At 39.0% G+C, this 24,110-nt stretch overlaps 2 protein-coding genes across 2 annotated transcripts in view; one reads left to right on the forward strand and one right to left on the reverse strand.

Moving 5' to 3' along the window:
- SNCA (synuclein alpha) overlaps window positions 1-16,288 on the reverse strand; it is a 201,809-nt gene extending 185,521 nt beyond the window's left edge. The window contains exon 1 of the mRNA XM_054203722.1: window positions 16,211-16,288. The gene's annotated coding sequence lies outside the window, so the exon portion shown is untranslated. The remainder of the gene's footprint in view (window positions 1-16,210) is intronic.
- MMRN1 (multimerin 1) overlaps window positions 1-23,431 on the forward strand; it is a 48,309-nt gene extending 24,878 nt beyond the window's left edge. Inside the window, exons 4-8 of the mRNA XM_054203720.1 lie at window positions 709-807; window positions 4,806-4,979; window positions 9,837-11,816; window positions 18,869-19,015; window positions 20,172-23,431. Coding sequence (XP_054059695.1) covers window positions 709-807; window positions 4,806-4,979; window positions 9,837-11,816; window positions 18,869-19,015; window positions 20,172-20,593 — 2,822 coding nt within the window. The 3' untranslated portion in view covers window positions 20,594-23,431. The remainder of the gene's footprint in view (window positions 1-708; window positions 808-4,805; window positions 4,980-9,836; window positions 11,817-18,868; window positions 19,016-20,171) is intronic.
- The last annotated feature ends 679 nt before the right edge of the window (window positions 23,432-24,110 follow it).

Consider the following 24,110-nt stretch of genomic DNA (forward strand, 5'->3'; position numbering starts at 1 on the left):
AGTTTAGCTTTTTGCAAATTGCGTTGGGATCTTTGGGCTGAGATGTAAAATAAGCACAGAAAAATCTCATCTGCCATGACCAGAGAAAATATTTAGAAACTTATCAGCTTTGTGAAGTTTTTAAATGTATGTACCATTTGCAAATCTGAGATGATATTTGTTGGAATTTGGAATTTGATTATGTTTTGAAATTATTTTTAATTTTTGGGTGCTGCAGCAATGTAATATCACCATTGGCTTTAGTGAGAAGGTCTCCATGGTTGAAGATTTGTGTAATCTGACCAAAAAAAAAAAATATCAGTTTCAACAAACCTGATTTTGTACCTATAAAAAAACCTAATTAATTTCACAGCTGACAATCTCTGTATTTTCTTTGTACTGCTGTTTTATATTGATCTAAAATATTCCTCTAGAATTTCTAGCCCTGAAGATTTCAAAATTCTGTTCATTATAGGGCAAGTTTTGACATTTTAGTATTAACACCAACCCCTACCAATCTCAGGAAGCTGTTTATAAAGCCATTCACTGTCTTCATCAACGTGGTCCCACACTGTGTTATAGATGGACTAAGAGATAACAAGAATCACTGCAGATGATTAGGCTTTAGTAAAGTTGGTATAGAATAAAGAGAGAAAGCAATTTTTGTGGAATCCTGATTGTCACGTTCCATGTTTTACTCACATCCTTTCCTTTTCCTCCCTCTTTTAGCTCAAGAACAACAATCACTTATACACAGCAACCAGGCTGAAAGCAGCAGAACTGTCGGTGAGAGAACACCAGGAGCTCCTCAGGACCCCAGTGAGCCAGGTCAGCTGTTATTATTACCATCACACCTAGCCCAATTACTGACTATGTGACTCACTAAGATCACTGCAAAAAAAATTTGAGAAAAACCCCTCTCTGCTGAAGGCACCTGAATGAACTGTTAGAGTTTCTAGCAGTCATGGTTCAGTGGTGTGCTTCTCTGATAATGACAGGCAGAAGAAACTGAATTTAAAGATACTAGTATCTTAGCATTTATGGAGTGTCTTGTGACTAAACTAAAACCAGGAAAGTGATTCTGCACAGAAATATTTAAACTATTATATTACTGAGTAAAATAAATGAATTAACAGAAAAAAAGAAAAAAACCCCACCCAAACAACACAGCCAAAAGACCCCCAAACCAACACTAGGAGTAGTACAGAGCAGCATTTGTCATAAAAGAAAATGTAGTGATGTTAATTGTATTATCTGAATACATGATTATTGTCATATATCTTCTTATAAAAATTGGTGCTTTATTCAAAATCGGTACAATGACACTTCAAGTTTTAGCAAGGGCAGCTTAGGTGTGTTTTAAGCTATTCCATCTGGGGTGATCAAATAGCTAAGCAACACATGGTCAGTGTCCAGCTTTATACCTCAGGTGTTTGAGACTGTTTTTTATTACTCTATTCATTTGCTCACTATGGTGTTTACTTCAGCCTATCTAGATGGTAAGGTTTTGGAGCATAATGTCAGTGTTTTCTTGCAAAGGTGTGTACCGACCTCAGCATTATAAGAGGAGTTAGTAACAATAACGCTTTTATTCAAATAGTGATCTACGTTGAGAAGTTACCTTAGGTGACTGCTGCATGAAAACTTCTCCACCTCTTAGTATCTAGAATTATTGGGTGTGATCGCTTCCCTTTATATTTTTTTTCCATTGCCATCTATATGATTTAAAGTTTACCAGCACAAATGTTCCAGAAAATGAATTTCATAGTTGTCTGCATAAGTATTCATGGGAATGAAATTTTATTCATGTCAGGCATGTTTGCACACTCACTAAACTGGCAGCAGAAGTAATCATGGTTTATCAAATCATTCCATTTAACCAGGAATTCAAATATTGAGTGTTCACTATAAAGGAACATGAAAAGGTATCCATGATTTAGAGATATTCAAGTAGTTGACAGACTATACTATATTCTAGTCTGTACAGCCTGAAGGTGTGTATGCCTTTGAGGGTATAGAGATGTTGGTAATACAGAATTATTTAGAAAGTCTGTGTACTCAGAGAACTGCCAACAATCAGCATATCGTGTTTAAATAACAACAAAAGAAATACATGAAACATGCTTGAATAAGGAAGTTGTTTGACAAAATTATTCTCTGCTTGTGATATACTCCCCAGCAGTGAGTGAGACTGCATTTGTCAGGTAAATTTTTGGTGGCAAATTATATGTGAGTTATTTGGCAGCATTCTCTACATGCTGTCAAATGGTCTTATAGTTTACATGTTGAGGAACCAGAAGATGGACAAGACGTGAAAGACAGTTGTAAAGGAGGCATATTCCTTGAACTTTCTTACTTCCTCCCTTTTCTTTTAAATCTGTTGATGTTTCGATTATGAATGTCTGCACTGTCTTTTTGTATAATCGTCAGCTGTTGCACATTATGGTGTTACTGTCACTCACACAGTTGGCCTATAGCTGAAAAAAAAATTGTGGGACCAAATAATAAGGCAGTTTATGTTTTCAGATCTGTATGTTGCATTTGTCAATATACTGTTCTGTTGCTGGGACGTTCATGCATGCTGGGAGAACAGGATGTCAGCATCCAGACTGCCACTGGGTTTTATGGAGACAGTATACATGTATGTGCTTATGTTCATATATGTGTTTTACTTTAGATCATAATAGACAAATAGAAAAACTAGAAAGCATAGTCAGGAGAGTGAAAGATTGAATCTGGCATGGAGATATAGAAAGGTAGTTGCAAATGGGAGTTAGAAAGGAGAAGGCTGTTGCCTCTTGGTGACATGGTGTGCTGGAGGGAGGAGGACGTTGTCTAGTAAAGCAGACAGGCATATGAAAAGTAAGCTTGATCAATAGAGCATTAGAACATGCCACTTCCCCTAGTAGGAATTCAGCTCTGAAAAATAACTCTGAAATTGGCATCTCAGAGCTCCATGTTAATTGCTTTTCAGTTATTTTTAAATCAAATGGGGTCAGTTTTGGAGGAGAGAGATACCTGTTCTGGCTGCCAACCCTGCAAACATGACCGGGGGCCAGGGCTGACTGCCCTGGTCTTGTGTTCCATCAGCAGGTGCCCAGGAGTCTACAAGCCAGATTGTTTCCAGCTCCCACTATGCAGCCATGCCACTTATAAACCTCGCTTTCAAGTTCATCTATGCAGCTTGTCTTCCCCCTTCAGTAGGAACTGACAGAAACCAAACTGAAGAAAGCAATGCACCCTGCAAGTTAGTTATCAGTTTGGATGACTATGCATGAGCCAGTAATGAATTCAAATCACTTTCTCTCAGTCACAATTCAACCAGGAGCAGAATTGTCCAGACCTGTCTGTCTTTCACAGGGTAGTATTATGATGAAGAGTATTCAGACAGACTCTAAACTAAACTAAGTGGTTGAGTTATAAACACAATGTTGTGACTGTATAAGTAGACACCACAGGCAAAATAAACAGCTGGAGATGCTAACATGCTACCTAAAATAGCCAGCCTTATTCACTAGGCTCTGCCGATTATGAATTTTACAACCAATATTCCTCCACAGGAGAACATTCTCATGGGTGTTGGCACACTTCATCTGCACTGAATTTTCTGAATTTTCCCAAATGCCATCAAATTAGATATGATACATTTATTTTTTACATACTAGAATTTTGAAGAATAAAAATCTAGTCAGAAAAACTTGTCCTTTTACATATAACTTGTTTTTTTTTTTTTTCTGCTGTAGTCTTTAGGCCCCTGAGCTTCTACATGATATCGGATTATATCTGTTTACTGCCATAGGAATAGACACTGATGCCATAATTAAAAGTGAAATAAGATCAATAGTAATACTGTAAATTTACACTATTAAATATTTGCACGTACTACTAAATAATCTCTTGCATAGCAGTTTATTAAGTCATAGTATGGCCTGGGTCATGTAGAGTAGTATATCATGTATCTAAGGTAAACCATTTAGGCTGAATTGTTGAAGGAACTGAAGGGGTTTTGTAGCTTTGCTTACAAGAATTAGAACATTTAATTTTATCAATAGGTTCTGAAAATCACAGACTATGTCTTATTCCTGTCAGCTGTGAAACTCAGGTGGCTAGCTGAAGTCATGTGGAGTCTAAGTTAGCAAGACCAAGGCCCCCTTCACCACTACCTATCTTAAAAGCATCCAGATAGGCCTTTTTATACCTAAAGAGACTACACATGTCAGGAACAATTTGTGCAGGTTTTTAAATAAACTTGACTTCACAGATTGGGTATCTTTTCTTAACGACAGACTAATGATTATTCCAAAGTCATTTGTCTATTAGTTGTTTTTTTCTGCCTTGCTACTGTGTTGAACAAGTCTTTATTTTGACCCCAACACTGAAAAGATGGTGTATTACTTCAGACACAAGCCTTTCAAATTCATGAAGTTATGTTATAAATGGTAAGTAAAAGTCAATGCTTTTGTGATGGTGTTAAAGAAGGTAGACTAAATGGGAGCTAACTGAACACCCTGTAGTGTGCCAGGTGGAAGAAGAATGGCGTTATGCTGATTAAAATATGCTAACCATTCGAAATACTTTTGTAGAATTATAAATACTTTATAATGGATACAGATGCTTCAGTAATTAGTTACTGCTGTGCTGCTGAATGTCACTAATGCATGATACATGACAAAAATCAAGATGATTCACTCAAGACTAAAAATGCAGAAACTTTTCACCCTGCTTCCAGCTAATGTCTCTTAAGTCAATTACACTTTCTTTTTATTCCCCACACAATGTTTTAACATTACTTTTTTTTTTTCTTCTCATTTTGTTCTCTGACCAAGCACTTACACAAAAAATGAATGAGAAGATTAGCAGCCAGGAGATGAAACTGACTTCTCTACAGAAGAAGGTTGACAGCATTGCTGCTGCGATGAATGATGCAAGCAAGATGCTTTCTTCTCTGGAAGGCAAAATCAATGAAAATAAGGGCAGAGACTTCCAGTCTTTTCTAAAAGGTAAGAAAAATAAATTAATGTAATCACTCACACAGTTAAAGGTGCCAGAAAAAAAAATGCTAAAAACATTCATAGACTGACCTATTCTATTGCTCAACATTTATAGGGAGAACTCTTTTAGTTTCATTTCCTAATAGAGGGGTTTATTTATTTTGACATTTGTTACAGTGTCTTTTATATTGACAAAAAATTTACAGTCTTTGGTACTACATCGCCTGCATGGTAATTTAAGGCACTATCAAGGCATTTTCGTTTACTTAGAGGTCCTGCAAATATTCTTATCTCTGTTTTTCGTTTATCTGACAGCTGCTAAAGTATTTGCTTTGCTACCAAGTCTAAGTAATATTCTTTAATACATAATTCACCTATGCAGGGAAAATGTATAAGGAATTCTGTGGTTGTTGTATTTATAACATGGCAAACATCCTGCTGAATAATTTGCCTCTGATCATATTAGGCTACCTTAGACAAACATCTGTACTCATGTTTGGTAGGTGAGAAAGACACGGCCAGGGATCAGGACGTTGGACAGACCCTTGCCAGCAGAATTATGCATCACTTCTTTCTGAATCCTGCAGCAAGATCTGTTTGTTACCCACCAAAAAATTGGTTCTTAACAAGCAGAGTGGGACCGAAACTTTAATTTCCTTGATGTGCAATATTTTTCTCATTTTTCAGGAATTTTCCCCATACTGTTAGTATTAGAAATTCTAGAATGCAGAGGACTTTTCTATTGTTTAAAAATAGAACGAGGGAACTGGGACTCCTTACGTTGAGATAAAACTAAATGAAACAATAAGTGCTTTTGTGTCTCCCTTGAATTTACCAAGCATGGTCCCATTTCTTGTATTTTCAGTCCTCTGTCTCTTGAGTTGCTTGTGCTACATGCTAGATGGCTCTCTTGTACCCTGGATCACGTTTATCCCATCTCTCTCGCTGACCTGCTTTCACCTCTCCGCATATTGCTAGATGGCATTCTTGACCCTTGGGCATACATTTAATTTGTCTTTGAATATTTCCCATTTCCCTTCTGCTTTCTCTTCATTCTTTTTTACATTCTATTCATTCTAGCTGTCATTTCCATGCTATTCCAAGAGGTCTTTTGCTGCATCCTGTGGTTCTTCTCCTCCATTCTCTACCTATATTTAAGTGTCCAAGTCCTAATTAAATTGTGCAGTACAAAAAAACCACATTATTTCACACTTGTCCGCAAATGTGTTTCAAGCTTTTCTTGTTTTTATCTGTAATGCTCTATATTTTACCTGCTTAGATGAAATCTCCAGTTGCCTGCCCTTTTTTGATTTATGTTCTCAGTCTATCTCCTAATCAAGTAGCTCTAATGAAAATGCTGCTACCAACTACTTTCTTTGACTCTGATTTTGGGCACTCCAATACAGGTTATTCTTGGCTTGTACATAGGTAAACAGCAGGGAGGAGGGGAGAGAGAACAAGGCTAGTGTTTCTGTTGGCTTGTATATGTAATGTCAAAGGGCAACTGCAGTTTCTGTCCAGGGAATATCAGTCAGTCATACTCCAAGTGGGCAAAGAGCATCCTAAGGTAGCAAGAGCTGGAAGGAGTTTCTATGCTGCCCTCTAACTTGGTACAAGCATGCACTATAGGCACATCAGACTTGCTAAAAATTACTCTTAGAAGCTCAACTGAAACAGAGCACAACTTTCCCCACTACCGCTGCCATCCTGAAGCAAAGTGCTTTTGAAGCACAGTTAAGTCTGTAGTTGCTTCATGCTATTCAGACTTCTTCCTTCTTCCCCTTCTTTTCCATTTTTTTCATGTGGTGCCCAGGTCCTTTGCTCATATCCATTAATCACGTTTTTTTCTTATCACAGAAATTCTAATGGCTGCCCAGCTTTCCATCAAGGTTTGTTAGGAGCGAGGTCTGTTTCTGTAAACAAACAATTCAATGCAGTTTACCAAGTCTTTATTTCTTGGTTTCATCTGTAGATAGAGTTTGGTCCCACAGACCTGTCATCTGTTCATACAGGGCAACACTCACTGGAGTAACGGATATGCTCCTCTAATTTCATTAGTGAAACCTGTTGTGCATTTTTTAAATTATTTTCAGTACTCAAGAGACTGTTCCTACTTTTTACTTAGAGAAAATAATATGATGTTCTCCCTTTAATTTAATAAACTCTGCTTACTTCTTGCTATGCGTTCTTCCTCCTATTACTCCACTTCAAGCCTTTTTATAGACTTCTTTCCTCTTCATTATTAAAATGTAGGCTCCTTTAAAAGTGAACTAAACAATGGAGTGTTAATCATTTCCAAGACGGAAGTGTCATTTACAGCTGGATATATAACCTTAACTCAGTCTCCTGTGTACATACATTTATTTTGCACATTATTCTTTAAATAAATTAAACTGCAAAGGGAGCATATGTAGACACAAACTAATTACACGCTTTGGATTTCAGCCAGGGAGTTAAAATTTAAATTTATAATATCATAAAAAGTGCGAGACCTTTAATGTTCACAGGTAGTTAGGACCTTTCTATTTCAAAATGAGCAACAGAGAAATTGAGTTACATCCATGAATGTACTCCTGTGTATTCTCAGCTCAAGTTTAAGAATATACCCAATTGTCACCTACAACACAAGTTTGGGTCCTAGTTGTCCAAGCCAGCAAGTAAGGGAGAGAAACCCAAAGCTCTCTGTTCTATCAGGTTCCACCCTTGATAACAAGAACATCTGAAAACCAGAGATGAGCTCCATACAACACCTGCGATCCAACTAAATAGAGTAGGAAGGGGAGGGAGCGAGCCTGGCAGCTTCTCGATTGTCACAGAAAGAAAAGGCCAATATAGATCCTGTGGAAGACCTCTCACAGCAGGATAGCCTGTTATCAAGATTTGTTGCTGAGATGAAGAAATTTAATTCCTCGCAGAAGGTATAGAGTAACCTCGTTTCTTTCCACAGCCATTAAACTTTCCTTCACAGCTCATTGTGTCTCTTAAAGCACAGAACATTTTTCAGCATCATAAAGTAACCTGACCAAATCATCGGTTACAATGGTTTCTCTACATGTCAGTTATTTTACTCTGCATTCATATCTTGGTTCTTTTTCTCGGCTGCCAGGACATCCTTATTCTCATGTATCTCATTTTACTGCTTTTCCTTCACTGAAGTTCACTGGCAAAGCTCAGTGTGTAAGTGTGCATGTTCCTGTGCACATTCATGTGTATACATCTGTCTAGTCATTTACTTGCTGTTCGGGTAGTAAAAAGTAAATTAATAAAGACAAAGGCAATCTAAGCATTATCACTTCGTTGTTTTTTATACTTTCTGTTAAAATTGCTGTGACATCTGTGACCACAGTTGACTGTAATTGAGTTTATTGCTTAGGAAACTTCATGCTATATTTCTGAAGTGGCTTTTTTCTAGGCTAGCAAACTTATTGCTCCTGCCTTTTATAACCTGCCTTGAAAAAACCAAGCATCTGAACAAGTGACAGATTTCTCCCCTAAGGATCAGAGGTGTTTACTGTCCATTTTACCAGACATAATGAAGACTGAGACCAATTTATAGTTCATAAAAAGCAAATATTATCAACTACTTTATCTCTGTTTCCAGCTGGAAACACATGCACAATTCAAATGGATCTTCTGAACAGAAAAAGTACTGTGCTTCTCTCTAGCTTGCTGAACAAAATAATTTTTATTTGGAATCCTTTTGCAGTCCTGGAGCCCAATGTGGCATTGGGTTTCATGGGTCTGATTTCCTGCCATATTACTGCTCTCACTGAGAATGTATTTTCAAATAAAGTTTCAGAACATGCCTTGCTGTTTTAGAGATGAAGCAATAAAATCCAGACTATAGAAGTAATTGAGAGGAAAATAGAGGAAGGCAACAGAGAATTTGTGCCTTTATCAGTACAGCTTTAATCAGAGAATTGACGGTCATCGAGGCAAAGTAGAGGTTGAAGGATTTAATCATTATATCACAAGCTGGCTGCGAGTGTTCATAGGGTTTAGAAAAAACGTGCAAAGAATGCTTCAGTGTTTTAGCAGACATTAGGGCTACCTTTGGAGAACAAATTAAAAAAATCCTTCTACTCTCACATCAGAGCAGAACTACTGCTCTAATAAATTCAAATATGTCATGCAGCACTCTTGATGAACACTATTTTATGAATGTCTTAACCCATCTAAGGCTATACATGAGACATATTTTGATGTTATTCACAGGAGCAGAATTCTCACAAATTCACTTCTGCCTAGTGCTTTTCAGGATCAGTACTCCTAGGAGCTATTTACAGATTTGTAGTATGCAAGACTAACTAAAGGTTTGTACCTTTAAAATATCTGCCTGTTGCAGCAGTTGTCACGTTACTAACTTCAGATATTCAATAAGGCTATTTTTATTTTGCTTCTTTCTCACTATAGTGTGTTGTATGATCACTTACCACATACAATACGAGATAATAAACTGTGCTTTCACTTCTTGACCATAATGTTGATAAAGCAGGTGTTTTTTCCTTTCCCCGTGGAGAAAGGACACATCATTTTCTTATGAGCCAGCCACAAAAGCACATGGATCTCCTCATTTCAGTGCTCAGAAACAGCTTAGCTAGGAGATCAAAGTTGATGCCACATACGCAGAGTCTAAGTTTGCCCTTTCAAAATAATAGCAAAACTCCTGTAGAAAGAGGGATGAGTCTTCAAACACTATTAGCCATCCTCTACATTCCTTAGCTTTAAGTTTTTCTCTATGGGTGGGGTGGGGATGTGTGCATTTCACTTCTGTACAGCACTGTGTTTGCTCACATTGTGAAAAACTTAATTGTTGATACCACAATTGGTTTGATTGTTTCTGTATTTCTCCTTTTTTTACCAAAGGTCTCAAATCCAGAAGTATTAATGAATTAGTCAAAGACATTGTCAGAGAACAGTTTAAAGTAGTTCAAGGTGAAATCCAAGAGAGCATGGCTCAGATTTTCAAGACTGTATCTAGTTTGTCAGCTGATCTTGAAAATACAAAAGAATTAGTCAAGCATCTGAATGAAACCCAACAAAAATTTGCTCAGGAAAAAGACAGTGTGCCAACGAAGCTTGACATTCTGGAGCTAAAGAGTCATTTAGTGCAGATGAAAGAAGAAATAACCCTCACTTGTGACAAGCCTATGAAATCTTTACAGGAAAAACAGAAATCCTTGGAAGACAACTTGGAGCACCAACAATCAAGAAGTGTCATTTATTATGAATCTTTAAATAGGACTCTTGCTGAAATGAAAGATGCTCATGAACAACTGTTATCAGCTGAACAGTCTTCAAGCCAAAACATCCCTTCAGCAGATAAAGTCACAGAGTACAATGTTACAGAGTACATGTTCACATTGCATGAGAAAGTAAAGAAACAAGGCATGATGGTGCTGCAGATCTATGATGACTTAAGAATCCAGGATAGCAAGATCAGCAATCTCAGTGTTGCACTGGAAATTCAGAGAGACTCTGTTCTGGGAGTCTGTGATGACATGTTGTCAGAGAGCAGAAGGGATTTCCAAACGCAGCTGACAGCAACCCAAGAGAATGTGCTTGTCCTAAACAAAAGTCTCTCTGACCTGGTCCTTCCATTGGACAATAAGATGGACAAAATGAATGAGCAAATTAATGATTTGTGCTATGATATGGAGATCCTGCAACCTTTGATTGAACAAGGGGTACCTTTTAGTCTGACTTCAGAGTATGAACAAAAAATCCAAGTTGAAGCCATCAATGAGAAGCTTGAAAACCTCACAACTGTCATTAACAGAATGAGTTCTGAAATTAAAGAGCTTTCCAAAACTCAGGAAGAACTTAGAAATGACTCTCAGACTTATCAGGAACTGTTTGAGAGTCGTGTTAATGAATGCTCTATGGAAATAGAAGATGGATTAAACAAGACCATGATAGTAATTAACAATGCTATTGATTCTATTCAAGACAACTATGTACTAAAAGATACTCTACGTGCTCTAAGAAATGAGACTGAAGTCTGCTGTGGCAGAGCTAACAGACTGGACAGCCTCCTGGCTTTCATCCCCCAGTTCCAACAGTTGAATGAATCCCTGCGGACTCTGCTCATTGGCAAGAAGTATGAATTCACTTCAACAGTAGCTCCATCACTTTCTGATCTTCCATTCGAGAAGTCTGACAAGAGTATCCTCCACAATTTGAGAAGTTTTTTCTATATTTTAAATGAAACATCGTCAAAAGTGGACAATCAACAACAAGATATCAGCCGCCTGGAAGAAAAACTATTTGACTCTGTGGAGGAATCAAGGGACCATGAGGTTCGCCTTCTGAGCGTGGAGTCAAAGATTTCCAAGTTTTTGGCAAACAACTGTGTCTCACTGAAAAAAACCAAAGCTGCCTCGACAGAGAAGGAACAAGTGGTCTCACTTCAGCTCCAGACACTGAGTTCCAGGATCAAGGCCCTGGAAGCCAAGTCGATACGCTTCTCAAACAGCATTCCACTTCTGAACAAGACCGCTCATGAGGCCTGGGGGCTGTGTCAGGATACCAAGAGCAGCATCCAAAAAGTAAATGCGAGTATACCTGTGCTAATTAAACTTGCTCAGCCAGATATCCCTCTGCTGCAGAGAGGCCTCAAAGAGCTCATTGAATCTGTGCTTGAAATAAAAGCAGGAGCTATCTTGACAAATTTAACCCAGCATATTGACGTGTCGGTGGCAAGTGCAATGAACAACATCACCAAACTTCAGAAACAGGTGAAACCAGTTATGAAGAAAGCAGCTCCAGCGAAAAAGGGGGCAGCAAATGTCACCATGAGCCTGGCAAGCCGAAGTCAGAGAAACACGGATAATACTATAGATCCAGGTATTGCATTTTACCCTACTAAAAATTAGGGTCTTTGTAAAGGCTTATGTAACCATTGTGATGAACTGAGGTGGCCAAACTTGACTGAGGGTGAATAAAAAGTCCAAAGACTGACATAAAAAGCGTTTCAGAGGAACTGGAGATTACTCTAGTCTCTTCTTTACAAGAGAATTTATTTTTCTTATGAGGAGACTCTGCACTAAGGCATCTAGAACTCCATTTAATTTTCCTTAATAAATTCACATTTGATCAGTTTAAGATCTATGTGCATGCACACACACTCAGCTGAGAACCTAACCTTTCAAACTAACTGGCAATTTAGACAAAATCTAAACTACAAGAATTTTGTGCCTGCATCTCAATTAGCAATTTCAGTAAAAAAAATCATGCAAGCTGGGAGAGAAATATGGGGTTGCATCGGTACTTTGCCATGGCAGTGGGGATGAAAATTATCAAAAAGATGAAGCAAGTGAATACACCAATTGACTGTGATGAGGCTTTTGCCAGCTCCTTCAGTACTTCATTGAGATTATTAGTGCAATTACAGCACTGTGCTCTTGCAGAATCAGGAGCCCAGCCAATAAAGTAGGTTTGACTCAAGTCCATCTGGAGAACAGCTCAGCTGAGTAGGAGCTGCCATTCTTAAAATAGACATTTTGAGTGTGATTCCCTTCTGAACTTAAATTCAAACATCGTTATATGAAATTAATTAATATGGATGAATTCACAGAAGTACAAACTCTGAGTTATGACTTTTGGAATCAGACTTGAGTGAAAATCAATAACACAAGCTAATGTTATATGGAAATACCATTTCTGGGAAAATACAGAAAATCACGGCTGGTTAAGTGACTAGAAATCTTCAGGAGACTCTAATTCACATTAGAATAAGTGAGACAGATTCCTAAATGACAGATAGATGTCCAGATACTTTCGAAGATGCAGACCTAAATCTTTTCTGTAAAGCATTCTTAAACTTATGAACATTTCTGAAACTATATTTGGTCCCTATTGTAAGCAGATGTAGGGGTAGTAAGAACTTTTGTTCTTCTGCTAAGACCATCGGCAATCTCCCTTTCCCTCTCCCCCTCCACTCCTCTTTCCTCCCTTTCCCACCCTCCCTCCTTTGTCTTCTCCTGTCCTAGGTACAGCACTTTTCAGTAATCAATGAAATGGATCCTTTGTAAATCCTCAATCCCATGAGTAGCTTGGTTTCTCCTGAAAGCCATCCCCACTGAAGGATTTCGGTCCTTGGTTGTCTCTTCAGTTAGAGGGGACACACAGCTATTCCAACAGGCAGTCACGCTTAAAAATGCGCCAAGATTTGCCAAATTTTTACTATAATTTGATTATTTTTATATTAAAAATGGCAATCCTTTCTCAGTCATTTCTGTTTTCTGCCTGTTCCTGCCACTGCATAGGATGGAAATTCAAAATGCTTGCTCTCAATTAAAATTAAGGGAAAAGGAAATGTGATGCCTTTGATCCTTCCCGAGTCTTCTACTTTGTTGGAAAATGTCACTAGTGCTACCTGCCTGGAGCACAGGAAGCTGCCACCTGCTCCATTTTTTATTCCACATTAATGAATTAATGTCTTTCCTATTTATTATTTATCTCATGCTGAATTTTAACAAATAGCTTGCTTGATAACATTGGATGTATGCTCACTCTTACAGAAAGTGCAGATAGATGTTGAAAATCCCCATTTTTAAGCAAGTTTTCTACATAGCAATGTTTATGCAGACATTTCCATCAGTAATGAGCTTTTGCACTCAATGATATTTCATGCCTAGCAAAATCATACATTACATTTCTGTAAGTTAAAGAAGTAAGACCATTATCCTAATTAACAAGTATCCATCTTCTGCCTGGGTAGATTTTATTTCTCCAGGAAAGCTTTTTCCTCTCTAAGTTCCAGCAGACCATCCAGAGATACGTGCTGACTCTACTGAAGTTTCTAGAAGAAACCCTAAGGCATAATTGACTAATTATAAAATGTATTTGATCTTAGATCATCTTTTTCAATTCAAAAAGATTAGAAGAAAATTCTAGAAGGAGGTGAATGGCAATTCTCATTGTTTCCAACATGTTCAACATTTGATCCTACTCTAACAGATTGGGATTTTCGTTGGCTTTAATGTGTTCAGGATTTGGCCCTGAGTTAATACATTCCTCAGTAGTCATTTGAAATCACAGGGAAACCATTTGAGTTTGCATTATGTATTCAGGGCCATACAGGTTTGGAAACCTCTCATGTTGTGGAATCAACAAAAGTTTGTGTCAGGTAGGGGCCGCAATACATGTATGAAGGATGAAAAATCTAACAATTTACCTGATACTAACTGTAATGGCAACCCAGGGTGAATAAAAAAGGGATGGTCTTGAGACAGCTTCAAGTAGCTAACAAAAGGGAGATGCCAGCCTTTAAAGAAAAAATACTCAGTAAACTCTTCACTAGTCTTGGTTGGTCTGGGTTTACATCTGGATTATGTCATGGATTATGGATTATGTCTGGTCCTACCATCCAATGCACAATGCATGGCAGAAATGCCTGATCCAGCATGAGGGCAGTTTAGCTCAGTTCCCATTTTCCCGTTGCCATTTAGTGCTGTCTGTTCTCTAGAGAACCTAAAGGCTGCCATGTTTTCCGAAAGTGAACGTAACCTCTTGTTGCATGTTTTTTGTTAGTTGTAGTTTTGCTTTATTCAGATTATGCCACCTTCACATCAACATGAATAACTAAGGATGCAGCTGTGTTATATTTGAAACAGTGCATCGGTGTGAGAGAGGTAATTTCTTTTCATTCTCATTTCCTCTATGTCTTATTTCTGTTTTCACATGATTTCTGACTCCTAACAGAAATGCAAGTTTCCATTGTTGCTTTATCATTCAAGCCCGCAGTGAAATTAACCTATTTAAATGTTTTGCATCTTGTGCTTTAATTGCACAAGTTTGATGGTTATTCTAGTTCAGTTTGATGACATATTTCGATTTGCATGTTTTCTTTAGACTAACAGGTAGATTAAACTGTTGTGGGTTTTTTTGTTAGTTTTTTTTATTATTATTTGTTTTTTATTTAGTGATCCTGAAATCATCACACTGGAAGTATTAGATACTTCTGCTTAACAGAGAGGCAGATTAGTCAGAGTCCAGTCAGCGCAGATCAGTCTTGACAGTCTGCCCCCACCCAAAACTGGAGAGCACAGCTGAGGCACCTCTCCTCCTTGATTTTTGACCAAAGGCACTACGCATGAATCTTGGTTTTGCACCACAGACACCCTACACAGTGCTTATACCTGCATTCCCTGTCAGCCCTCCCAGTGCAACAGTAGTCTTAATTGCCCTGGGCATCCTGATCTAACCCCCAGACTGCACACCCTGCCCATGGGCCTTGGGGATCCTTGTTTCAGCCCAAACCAATATCCCAGGCCTTTTCAGTCATGCTGGGCTGTGACTAAGCCTGGTTGCCATGATCAGCCTGCCACGCTCTGCCTGTCACCTCTGCAGGTGAGGCACAAGCCCTGCTGTCACCCTCAGTTCCTGGCTGCCTGCTCTGGTGGGGCTGCCCCTCTCCTGCTGCTCCCTGGTACTCCTTGCATCTAGGCTACTGGGGATGCTCGTCGCTTTTATCACTGTCAGACTGAAAGTGCTAAGCCAGAGGTGATTAATAGTTGTAGACTGACAACCAGTCTGACCCTGTGCGAGTAGTGTGGTTTAGTAGATTCCCAAGCTCTTACAATCTCCCAGGGCTTCCCCAGCGACAGATACAGATAACTAAATATTGAGAAAACATTGGTAAGTTTCTTCCTGTTTAGACGGAATTTCCAAGTCGAACGACTGAAGTCACTTCTTTCTGTAAGGACACCATTAAATTGCTAAGTATTTGATTTGCTTCTAAACAACACCCCAGTAAATACTGACAGAGTTTCATTATTGGTTTGAAGATTCGCTTGTACAGCGCTGGCAGTTTGTTTCCTAAAAGAGCTACTGACTGCTTGCCCTCCCAAAGAGTAGCAAACCTCAGCATTAACTGGCTCTCCTCACTCCTACCATGCTGCATGTAAATAGCAATTGCATTCAGTTTATTCTCTGCTATTAATAGCTGCAATTTAAGCCTTTATTTTAATCTATAAATTGTCTCTCTTTGACTCACCTACATTACTAAATTGTGAAAGATTAATTAAAAATAGGATACGTACTATAGTAGGACATCCTTTCCTAATATGAACCTCTTGACATCTTTATCCCAAGCAGAGAGTATGGACATAGTGTCTCAGGATGCCCTTCAGCAAGCAAAAAGAAAATGAAAACAGTGGGAGGTAGGGTAGCCTCTGCTAGAAATGACAGCAAAAACATGCTATGGTAAGACCGCATGGAAGTTGCACAGAGATTACCTGCTCAGTGGAGATCATTTGCCTCTTACTCTGAAAATCCTAACTTGATTCAAACCTCTTCACGCCTTCTCCTAGTGGTAGCAAATCAAGAGGCTCCCCAGCTGCTTTTAAGCACTGCTGCACCTGGAGGGTTAATTCATTGTAGGTAAATCTATGTCTGAATTTGATTTAACTCCAAGGTTAAGTTCAGGCAAAATCATCCGTCAGCAGACTGTTAAAACACTAGTCTCAGTATCATTATCATTTCCTTTTTGTGACCTTTTTCCTGTTTCTTGGATTTACTTCTTGTTTATGATAAGTAGGGGCCAATTGGCAGAGAGGCTGCTGTGTTCTTACACAAAGCTTTTGTATTTTGGGAATATGATGCAGTCAGCACAATCAGATGTTTTCCTTCCTTCTCTGCTTTCCTTTCACAATTGATAAATATGTGGATGCTTGGTAAATATGAGTGAAATGTTGTGGATGCTTGGTAAATATGAGTGAAAAATAACTTCAATTAAGTGTGCAACAAAACTATTATCTGAGAAGAAAAACATTATTTCCTCATGTCCAGTTGCCCCCGCTGTGACCCCAGTCATGACAGTCCTAAATTGCTTTTTTTCAGGCATTATGGGATGGGCATTATTTTCTGTGAAAAGAATTACTGTTGTGTTTTGAAGTTCATATGCTCCATCATTGCAAATTCAAGTGGCAAGGTACAATGTGCTTTAACATTCTGCTCGCTGAACTAAAATTTCTCATGGAAATAGTTTGCTTATTTATTTAATGCATAAGTCTGTGAAATGGCTGGATGGGAATCTGAAGATAACTATGGGCATTACTGAAATATCTATGTGAAGATCCAGTTCATCATTTACCTGGCAATAAGTAGACCCTTTTATGAAAGGCTTTTCCAGTTCCCACCAACCAGTCTAAATTTACCATCACAAGACTGCGTGGAGTTCTCTTTCCAGAGCTCTGCTGGTAGTTCCTGACGAAGAAAAGGTTCGTTTTCTAAAACATCTGACTATTATTTGACCAAAGCAAGAGAAAGGAAAAATGTGTGGCTTGGGAATGCTTTGTGTTCAGAATTTTTCATACCAATATTTAATTTTTAAAGTGGCCCAAATGTTCTCCCCAAACTGCTATGACAATATGTTATACAATTACACTCAGTAGTTACTGTCTCAGAGCTCAGCGGCACTGGACTGACAGATTTCTCTGTATCAGCTGGGCATGATCTGGCCAGCTCGTACAGTCAGGAAGAGAAGCAAGGACATCCTCAGCGAGGGTGCTCTGCAAATCCACCTGTTTGGTATAATTTGTGTTGCTTGCAATACAAAGCTTTTACAACAATCTTGGTAGATATCCTGGAATTGTGTTATTTATGGGCAAGGAGAAGTGCTGCAAATGGTTTGAATAGCATTTAAGATCTTTCATCACCAGTAGTCAGACTCTCCTGCAATGGTTGTGACACATAGGTGTGAGTAATGTCATGGACAGGACAGTCCAACCTGTACACAAGCAGTACCAAATCTGTGTTTTGGTACGCCCGTGGATAAGCTGACTCTGTCCTAAAAAAGCAGCCTTCTGTGCCTGCACTGGTGAAACCAAAGCAAACTACAGATTTGCCTGAACCAGCAGGAAAATAACTATTTCTTTTGTCTCACTAAAAGAAGGAAATAAAATTGGATATGTCAGTAAAACTCTTCCAAGTTTTGCTCTTTGTGTCTGAAGGGCTTCTGCAGCATGGTCAGCTCCAAGCCTCTCAGCACACTCCCGTTCTTAGTTAAAGATTAATTAGCTGATCCAACATGTTTCTTTAATCACATGATTGCAGACTGCCTGATTTTCACTTGTGTCTTGGTTTGCTGTAGTGTCCAAGGGCTGCCATACAAGAAGGGAAGAAAGGAGGTTGAGCCAGGTGTGTGTGGGTCAGCACAAAAACATCCACTGCCACTGTGACCAGGTGGAAGAGGGAAGTGAGCAGCTGATGCTGAGTAGACTGCAGGTCTCTGTGTCAGGCTGTGACAAGGAGGGGTGGATTCTCAACCGTGTCCCTATGGGAATGAGTATCCTCCAGACTGAATCTGTCCTGAGGACCACCTGCCTTAGATTGTGATGGAAAGACTTGTGTAAGGAACGCCAGAAGGAGAATTTCCTAATGCTTGGCTGTAGTCAGGCTTTGCTGGCTTTAAACTTACATTGCAGACTGGGAAGTCATTACATCAAGGAGGGCAGGAGGGAAGAAATGAGCAGGGAAATGTTGGTGTTCGTTGACAGGGGTCTCTGGGACTGTACAATCACAGCTGTTCAGATATCCCAGTCTTTTGATGATTCTCACAATGTTTGATGAGTGAGATGCTCCAAAGAAGTTAATTTGTGATATCTTTTGGTTTATTACATGTACTTGACCCTCTGAGACAAGCAGAACTCAGAATTTGTAGGCAATTCTGAGTATCTTGGAGGCTGCGTTGAAGCAAAGAGGGAGACTGGACTAGCAAAGGGTCTGAACAGCCTGGACAGGATCTGAAGTTGGCCTTCACACAGAACCTCAGCAGAAATTCCACTGGCTTTATGAATTGACAAAGAGGCTTTCCAAACCACTGAAAACTTGGGAAGTGTCACTGTAATGACATTGCAACTGAGATTGTTGGTTTTTCTCCCTCTCTATCACAGGGCAGTATTCAGCTTGTGTCAGTTCCCCGTGCCAGAATGGAGGAACCTGTATCAATGACAGACAGACTTTTATTTGTGCTTGTCGCCACCCATTTGGAGGAGTCAACTGCAGTACGAAGCTGATGAATGACAATTCTCTGAGTGTAGGCAAGTAAAGTATTTAGTAGTGCAATATGCTAGCAGTACGGGCCTCTGCCCCAGGGCCTAATTAGAGAGCATTTGCTGGTCAAAGGTCTCACATTTCACTTTAATGAGTGCAACTCAAGCAGTAGTGGCCTGTGTTTTGGTGCTGAAGACATCACTCCCTGTGGGTGGCTCGTGATCTCTTTCTTTCATATGACCCGATGATGGGATTAAATTGAGCTGGGACCAGCCATAATAGCTGGGAAGCTCTCTGCTGAATTGTGCAGAGCGGGAGGGTGTGCAATAGATGTATTTGAACATGATATCATAGATTCCAAGGGGGGAGGTAAAATCACATCACTGGGGAATACTAGCATCAGCACGGCCATAAATGCCCTATAAATACCAGTAGTTACCATGATGTGTGGGACTATGGCCTCAAGGAGTCATTTTAGGCATGCCTCTTATTTTCATCAGCAAAGGATGCAGCCCTTGAAAGAATTCAAAAAACAAAAGTGGCGACTGTGCTTATTTAGTCCAGAAAACAAACAAATAATTTACATCCAGGTCACATGGAACATGAATTTTATGCAGCTTTCAGCAGCTATTTGGCTGATTCTCACTCATGACAGCATATGAATAGTGAATAAAATCATTTGTACAGTGGCAGGGAATCATAGTGTGCATGCTCAGCTGGAAGAGAAAAAGATATACTTTTATTCCCTCATTTAACATCAGGAGTGCTAAACCTTTCCAGTGTTTGTCTAAGATTTGTGGAGAAAATTCTTGGCTTCAGCACACACAGATGAACAATGAAAGAGGTCCTGGGGTAGGAATAAATTTTTTTGGGGGGGAAGGGAGGGAGGCAGGGGGAAATAGATGAGAACGAAAGAAAAGAAAAATAGCAGCTCCCTTAATGATAACATAGTACAGACAAACATAAAGTTCCCTTGCTGATTCTAAAATTATTCCTTTGTGAATACACCTAGCACTAATTGTGTAGAAAATTACTTTTTATACAATACAGAAAAACTCTGTGTTTATGCAGAAATACTATGTTTCAGTTGCTCAAGCTACTGGAGGATGTGACTTCAGAAATACTGCTTCTGATCTTCTGGCTGGTTCAAGTTCCCTTTATATAATGTAACATTAATTGAAATTGTTCTTTGTTCCTTTCCAGATTTTTCAAAAGGATCATACAGATATGCACCTATGGTGGCGTTTTTTGCCTCTCATACGTATGGAATGACGACTCCAGGACCCATCAAATTTAACAATCTGGATGTCAACTACGGAGCTTCATTTGCCCCAGCAACTGGGAAGTTCCATGTTCCATATCTGGGGGTCTATGTTTTTGAATATACTATTGAATCATTTAGTCCACGTGCCTCTGGCTATCTGGTCATTGATGGAATAGACAAACTCACTTTTCAGGCTGAAAATATTAATAGTAACAAGTACACTGACAGAGTAATTACTGGAAATGCTTTATTAGAGTTAAATTATGGTCAGGAAGTCTGGCTCAGACTGGCAACTGGCTCTATACCAGCCAAGTATCCACCAGTAACTACATTTAGCGGTTACTTGTTGTATCGTACCTAAGTCAGTCACAAATGTAAACAGTCACCATCAAATGAAGCAACCTGCATGTGAATTTATCTTTGCTTTTAAATACTTTGTTTCTTTAACAGCATTAAGTTTCTCAAAGTAACCAATGTGATGGCCTTTGAAGTGCTGATTCTCCAAGAAGTCGCTTGGTTGTAGCCATGTGCACATCTATAATGACAGTCCACAGGTTGGTGATAGGGTAAAAATAAGCATCTTTCTTGTATAAACATGACTGGGAAGCACAAATCTTCTACGTTTGCATTGCATAAACATACTTACACAAGGTAGCTGAGAATTGGTTCTCAAGGTAAAACAAAGCTGGTTTTGATTGTTCCTTTACAACCTGAGTGCATACCAAAGGTGATGGATAGATTTTGATGACTCAGATGCTGGGTTACTACTTAGCTCATTGTATCAAGTGATAATCATGTGTATATATTGTGTTTGGAAAAAATATATTTCTTTTTCATTTTGCCTGACATTATTCACCATATACCTTGATAAGTCAGTGTTTAATTGATTCATGATTTTGTATCTATGTAACCAGTATGATAACAAACTGGTTTTTTATCTAGCAGAAAAGAACCAAAAGGGAATATTTAAAAGCTGCATGTTGATACATTCAGATTAGAAATAAAGTGCTCGTTTTTAGCAGTGAATATCATTAGTCATGGGAAAAACATTATAATGGTTTTGCTGGAGTGTCTCTTGCTTGGAGCATTTAAACCACAGCTGGATTTTCCTTAGGTGATATGTTTTTGAGCAAACATGGTTATATTGGCTTCACACAGATTTTAGCATGTAAACTTTGACCTATAAAGTACACAGGTTAGATGAGATAATGATAGTAGTCCTTCCTAAGTTTGAGCTCTATAAATCTATTATTTTTGTTTCTGCATCATATTCACTAACTACTGAGGCAAAATGAAATTAACTTCAGTCTGCATAAACCAGAATGTGATTTCCAAGCACCAATCCAAAAAAAAAAAAAGTATTTTTTGTTCATGCTATGACTGCCTGAAAAAAATAAACTCTCAGGTTCACATCCTTATCAGTTACAAAGTCCTGGTTTGCTGTAGTTTCTTGATATCCCATTGACTGGTGTGACTGACCAGGTTTATTTCTGGTTACTGCCTTTGTTAATGCTAATTGATCAGGTTTTACATCTCTGTGTGTTTGTCTCCCTCCCTTTCCTTATCCTCCCAGCTGAAAAAATAAACTTTCTCACACTGCACATGTCCTTACCAATTAGTGCCACCGACCAAGTTTGTTCTCATAACTACCTCCAGTACCATTTGTAAGGCAGGTTTGTCTCTACTTGTTTATGGCTCCTTTCACCAGCTACCCTTAAAGGAGAAGATGCTCTCTTTCCGTGGCCCTGACATTCAGTTGTCGTTAACTGACATGCTCCAGTGATCTGTGACAATTTATTGAAACCCAGAATGTTTTGGAGCTCCCTGAATTATTTTGTTTTTCATTGTAAGGAACTTTTCTTGAAAACACATAAGAATCTTCAGCTCTTTTCTTAGTATGACTTAATGTACATTACCAAATCTTAAGATGAACGTCCATGACATGACTGAATTCTTCCATGCAGTATGTGGATAAGAGAATCCACAACAACTTTCCTCAGGTGTACAAAACTACACTTTGGTGTTCAAAACTGAAATGCGCATTCTGCACCACGAGCATTGTACTGAAACTTTGTGAGCATGTGCCTGTGTGCACTGGCTACCTGAGCTACAGAAGCGTGCAGCACTGAACAGCATTCTCCCAGCTTCAGCGGGGCATCCTACTGTGGCTTGTCATTAAGGACAGCAAATGAGAGTTGATGAAAGCTTTCAATCCAAGCCCATTTTCTGAAGCCCTAAATCCACTGATTAATTGTTAAGGGATCTTGCAGCATATAAATAGCTATTAAAATATCCTACGTTTCCTTGGAGGATCTGAAAAAAAACAGAGCCACTACTCTAAGGGTCAACTGCATCTTGTTAACAGGTTGGGATGATTTGCTTGTGTTCGTGTTTTTGTTTCAGGTTTTTTTTTGAGGCCAGAAATCCTTTATTCTTTGCACCTGATGAATTCTTAATGTACCATGAACCCTGAATGAGCGTGCTACAGACCTTTCTCCTGTTGCATACCATATTTTTCTGTAAACACTCAAAATCCTTGATACGGCACTAACTCAGCCTACCGTATCATTGAATTTTATCAAACATAATGACCACAAGCCCCAATCCCTCCTTGTATGATTTTGTCATTTTAATGTGTTTAGTCCTCTCTGTTCCTGCTGTGGCTATGGCTAAATGGCGTGAAAATTACTCTGCAGATGAAATTCAAATGACCCACCAGAGACTGCATCTCAGTTTTAATGTGACTTTCTTCGCCCTTGCTGCCCTTGTCACTAAATTCTTCAAGCTGGGTCCTCATCTTCACAGGCACTATTTTCCCCCAGCAGCCAGATACTTCGTATGTCATTGTACTGGTTTTCTTTCCTCTTTTCTCCTTTTTTCTCCCAAAGCTCCAAATTCATTGGGGTAGAGTAAGGATTCTGATTAAAACCACATCTGTAGGACAAACATATAGAAAAATCATTTCCCTAATAGAAAATCGTACTATTTAAAACATGGAATATTTTTTTAAAATATAATAAATGTACACTCCCCTTTTTATACTGTGCAATTATCCATTAAAATCTTTTCTCAGATGTATTAAAACTCAGTATAGTTGGCTTTGTCTATTGTTAAAAACGAAAATGCAGATTCTTCACCGTGAAGATAGGTTTGCATTGGCCACTGAGGCTTATTTATGGGCTTGTGACTGTGTACCTTGGCTGCCTGGACTAATGAAGCAAACAATATTGAAAAATAACTGAGGATCAATAAAATCAGTCAGCCTACCCATTATGCAGAATAGACAGCAATCAGTCTGAACTCCCAGGAGAACTTTTTAGGCATCAACCGGGACAGGTGGTTCCCGAGGCACCTTGTCACCCCTCCACTTTCATTTTCATGCTCTAATTTGCATTCCCTAATGAAGCAGGCAACAAATCTGAACGTTCATCTCTACCCACAGCCCTTGTGAGGGACCACAAAGCCATCCTGAGCCTTTGTTCTTCAGAGTGAGCAGTGTTCTCTTTATTTAAGTGACTCAATAACCATGGCAACATTTTGTCTGGTTTGGCTTTGACAAGCCCGCCCAATTTACTCCAGAGCCTGCATTATCATTTCCTCACCTGTACCAACCAAGTTATCGCTGAACGCATTCCCCAGCCCCTCATATACTTAGCATTCATGCTGAGGTCAGCAGTTTATTTTCCTCACATACCATTTTTAGCTGAATAGCCAGCACAACCCTGCTTCGCTCCAGCTTATGCCAAACTTCCCTGCTAATACACGCCTGCCTGATGCTGACTTATGGATATTGCCGTCTGTCCATACATCTGGGATATCTTTGTTCAATTATTTTTTTTTTCTCTGAGATAATAACATCCACGTTTGCAGCAAGCGGG

The sequence above is a fragment of the Rissa tridactyla genome, chromosome 5 (genome assembly GCF_028500815.1).
Source record: "Rissa tridactyla isolate bRisTri1 chromosome 5, bRisTri1.patW.cur.20221130, whole genome shotgun sequence".
Lineage (NCBI taxonomy): Eukaryota > Metazoa > Chordata > Aves > Charadriiformes > Laridae > Rissa > Rissa tridactyla.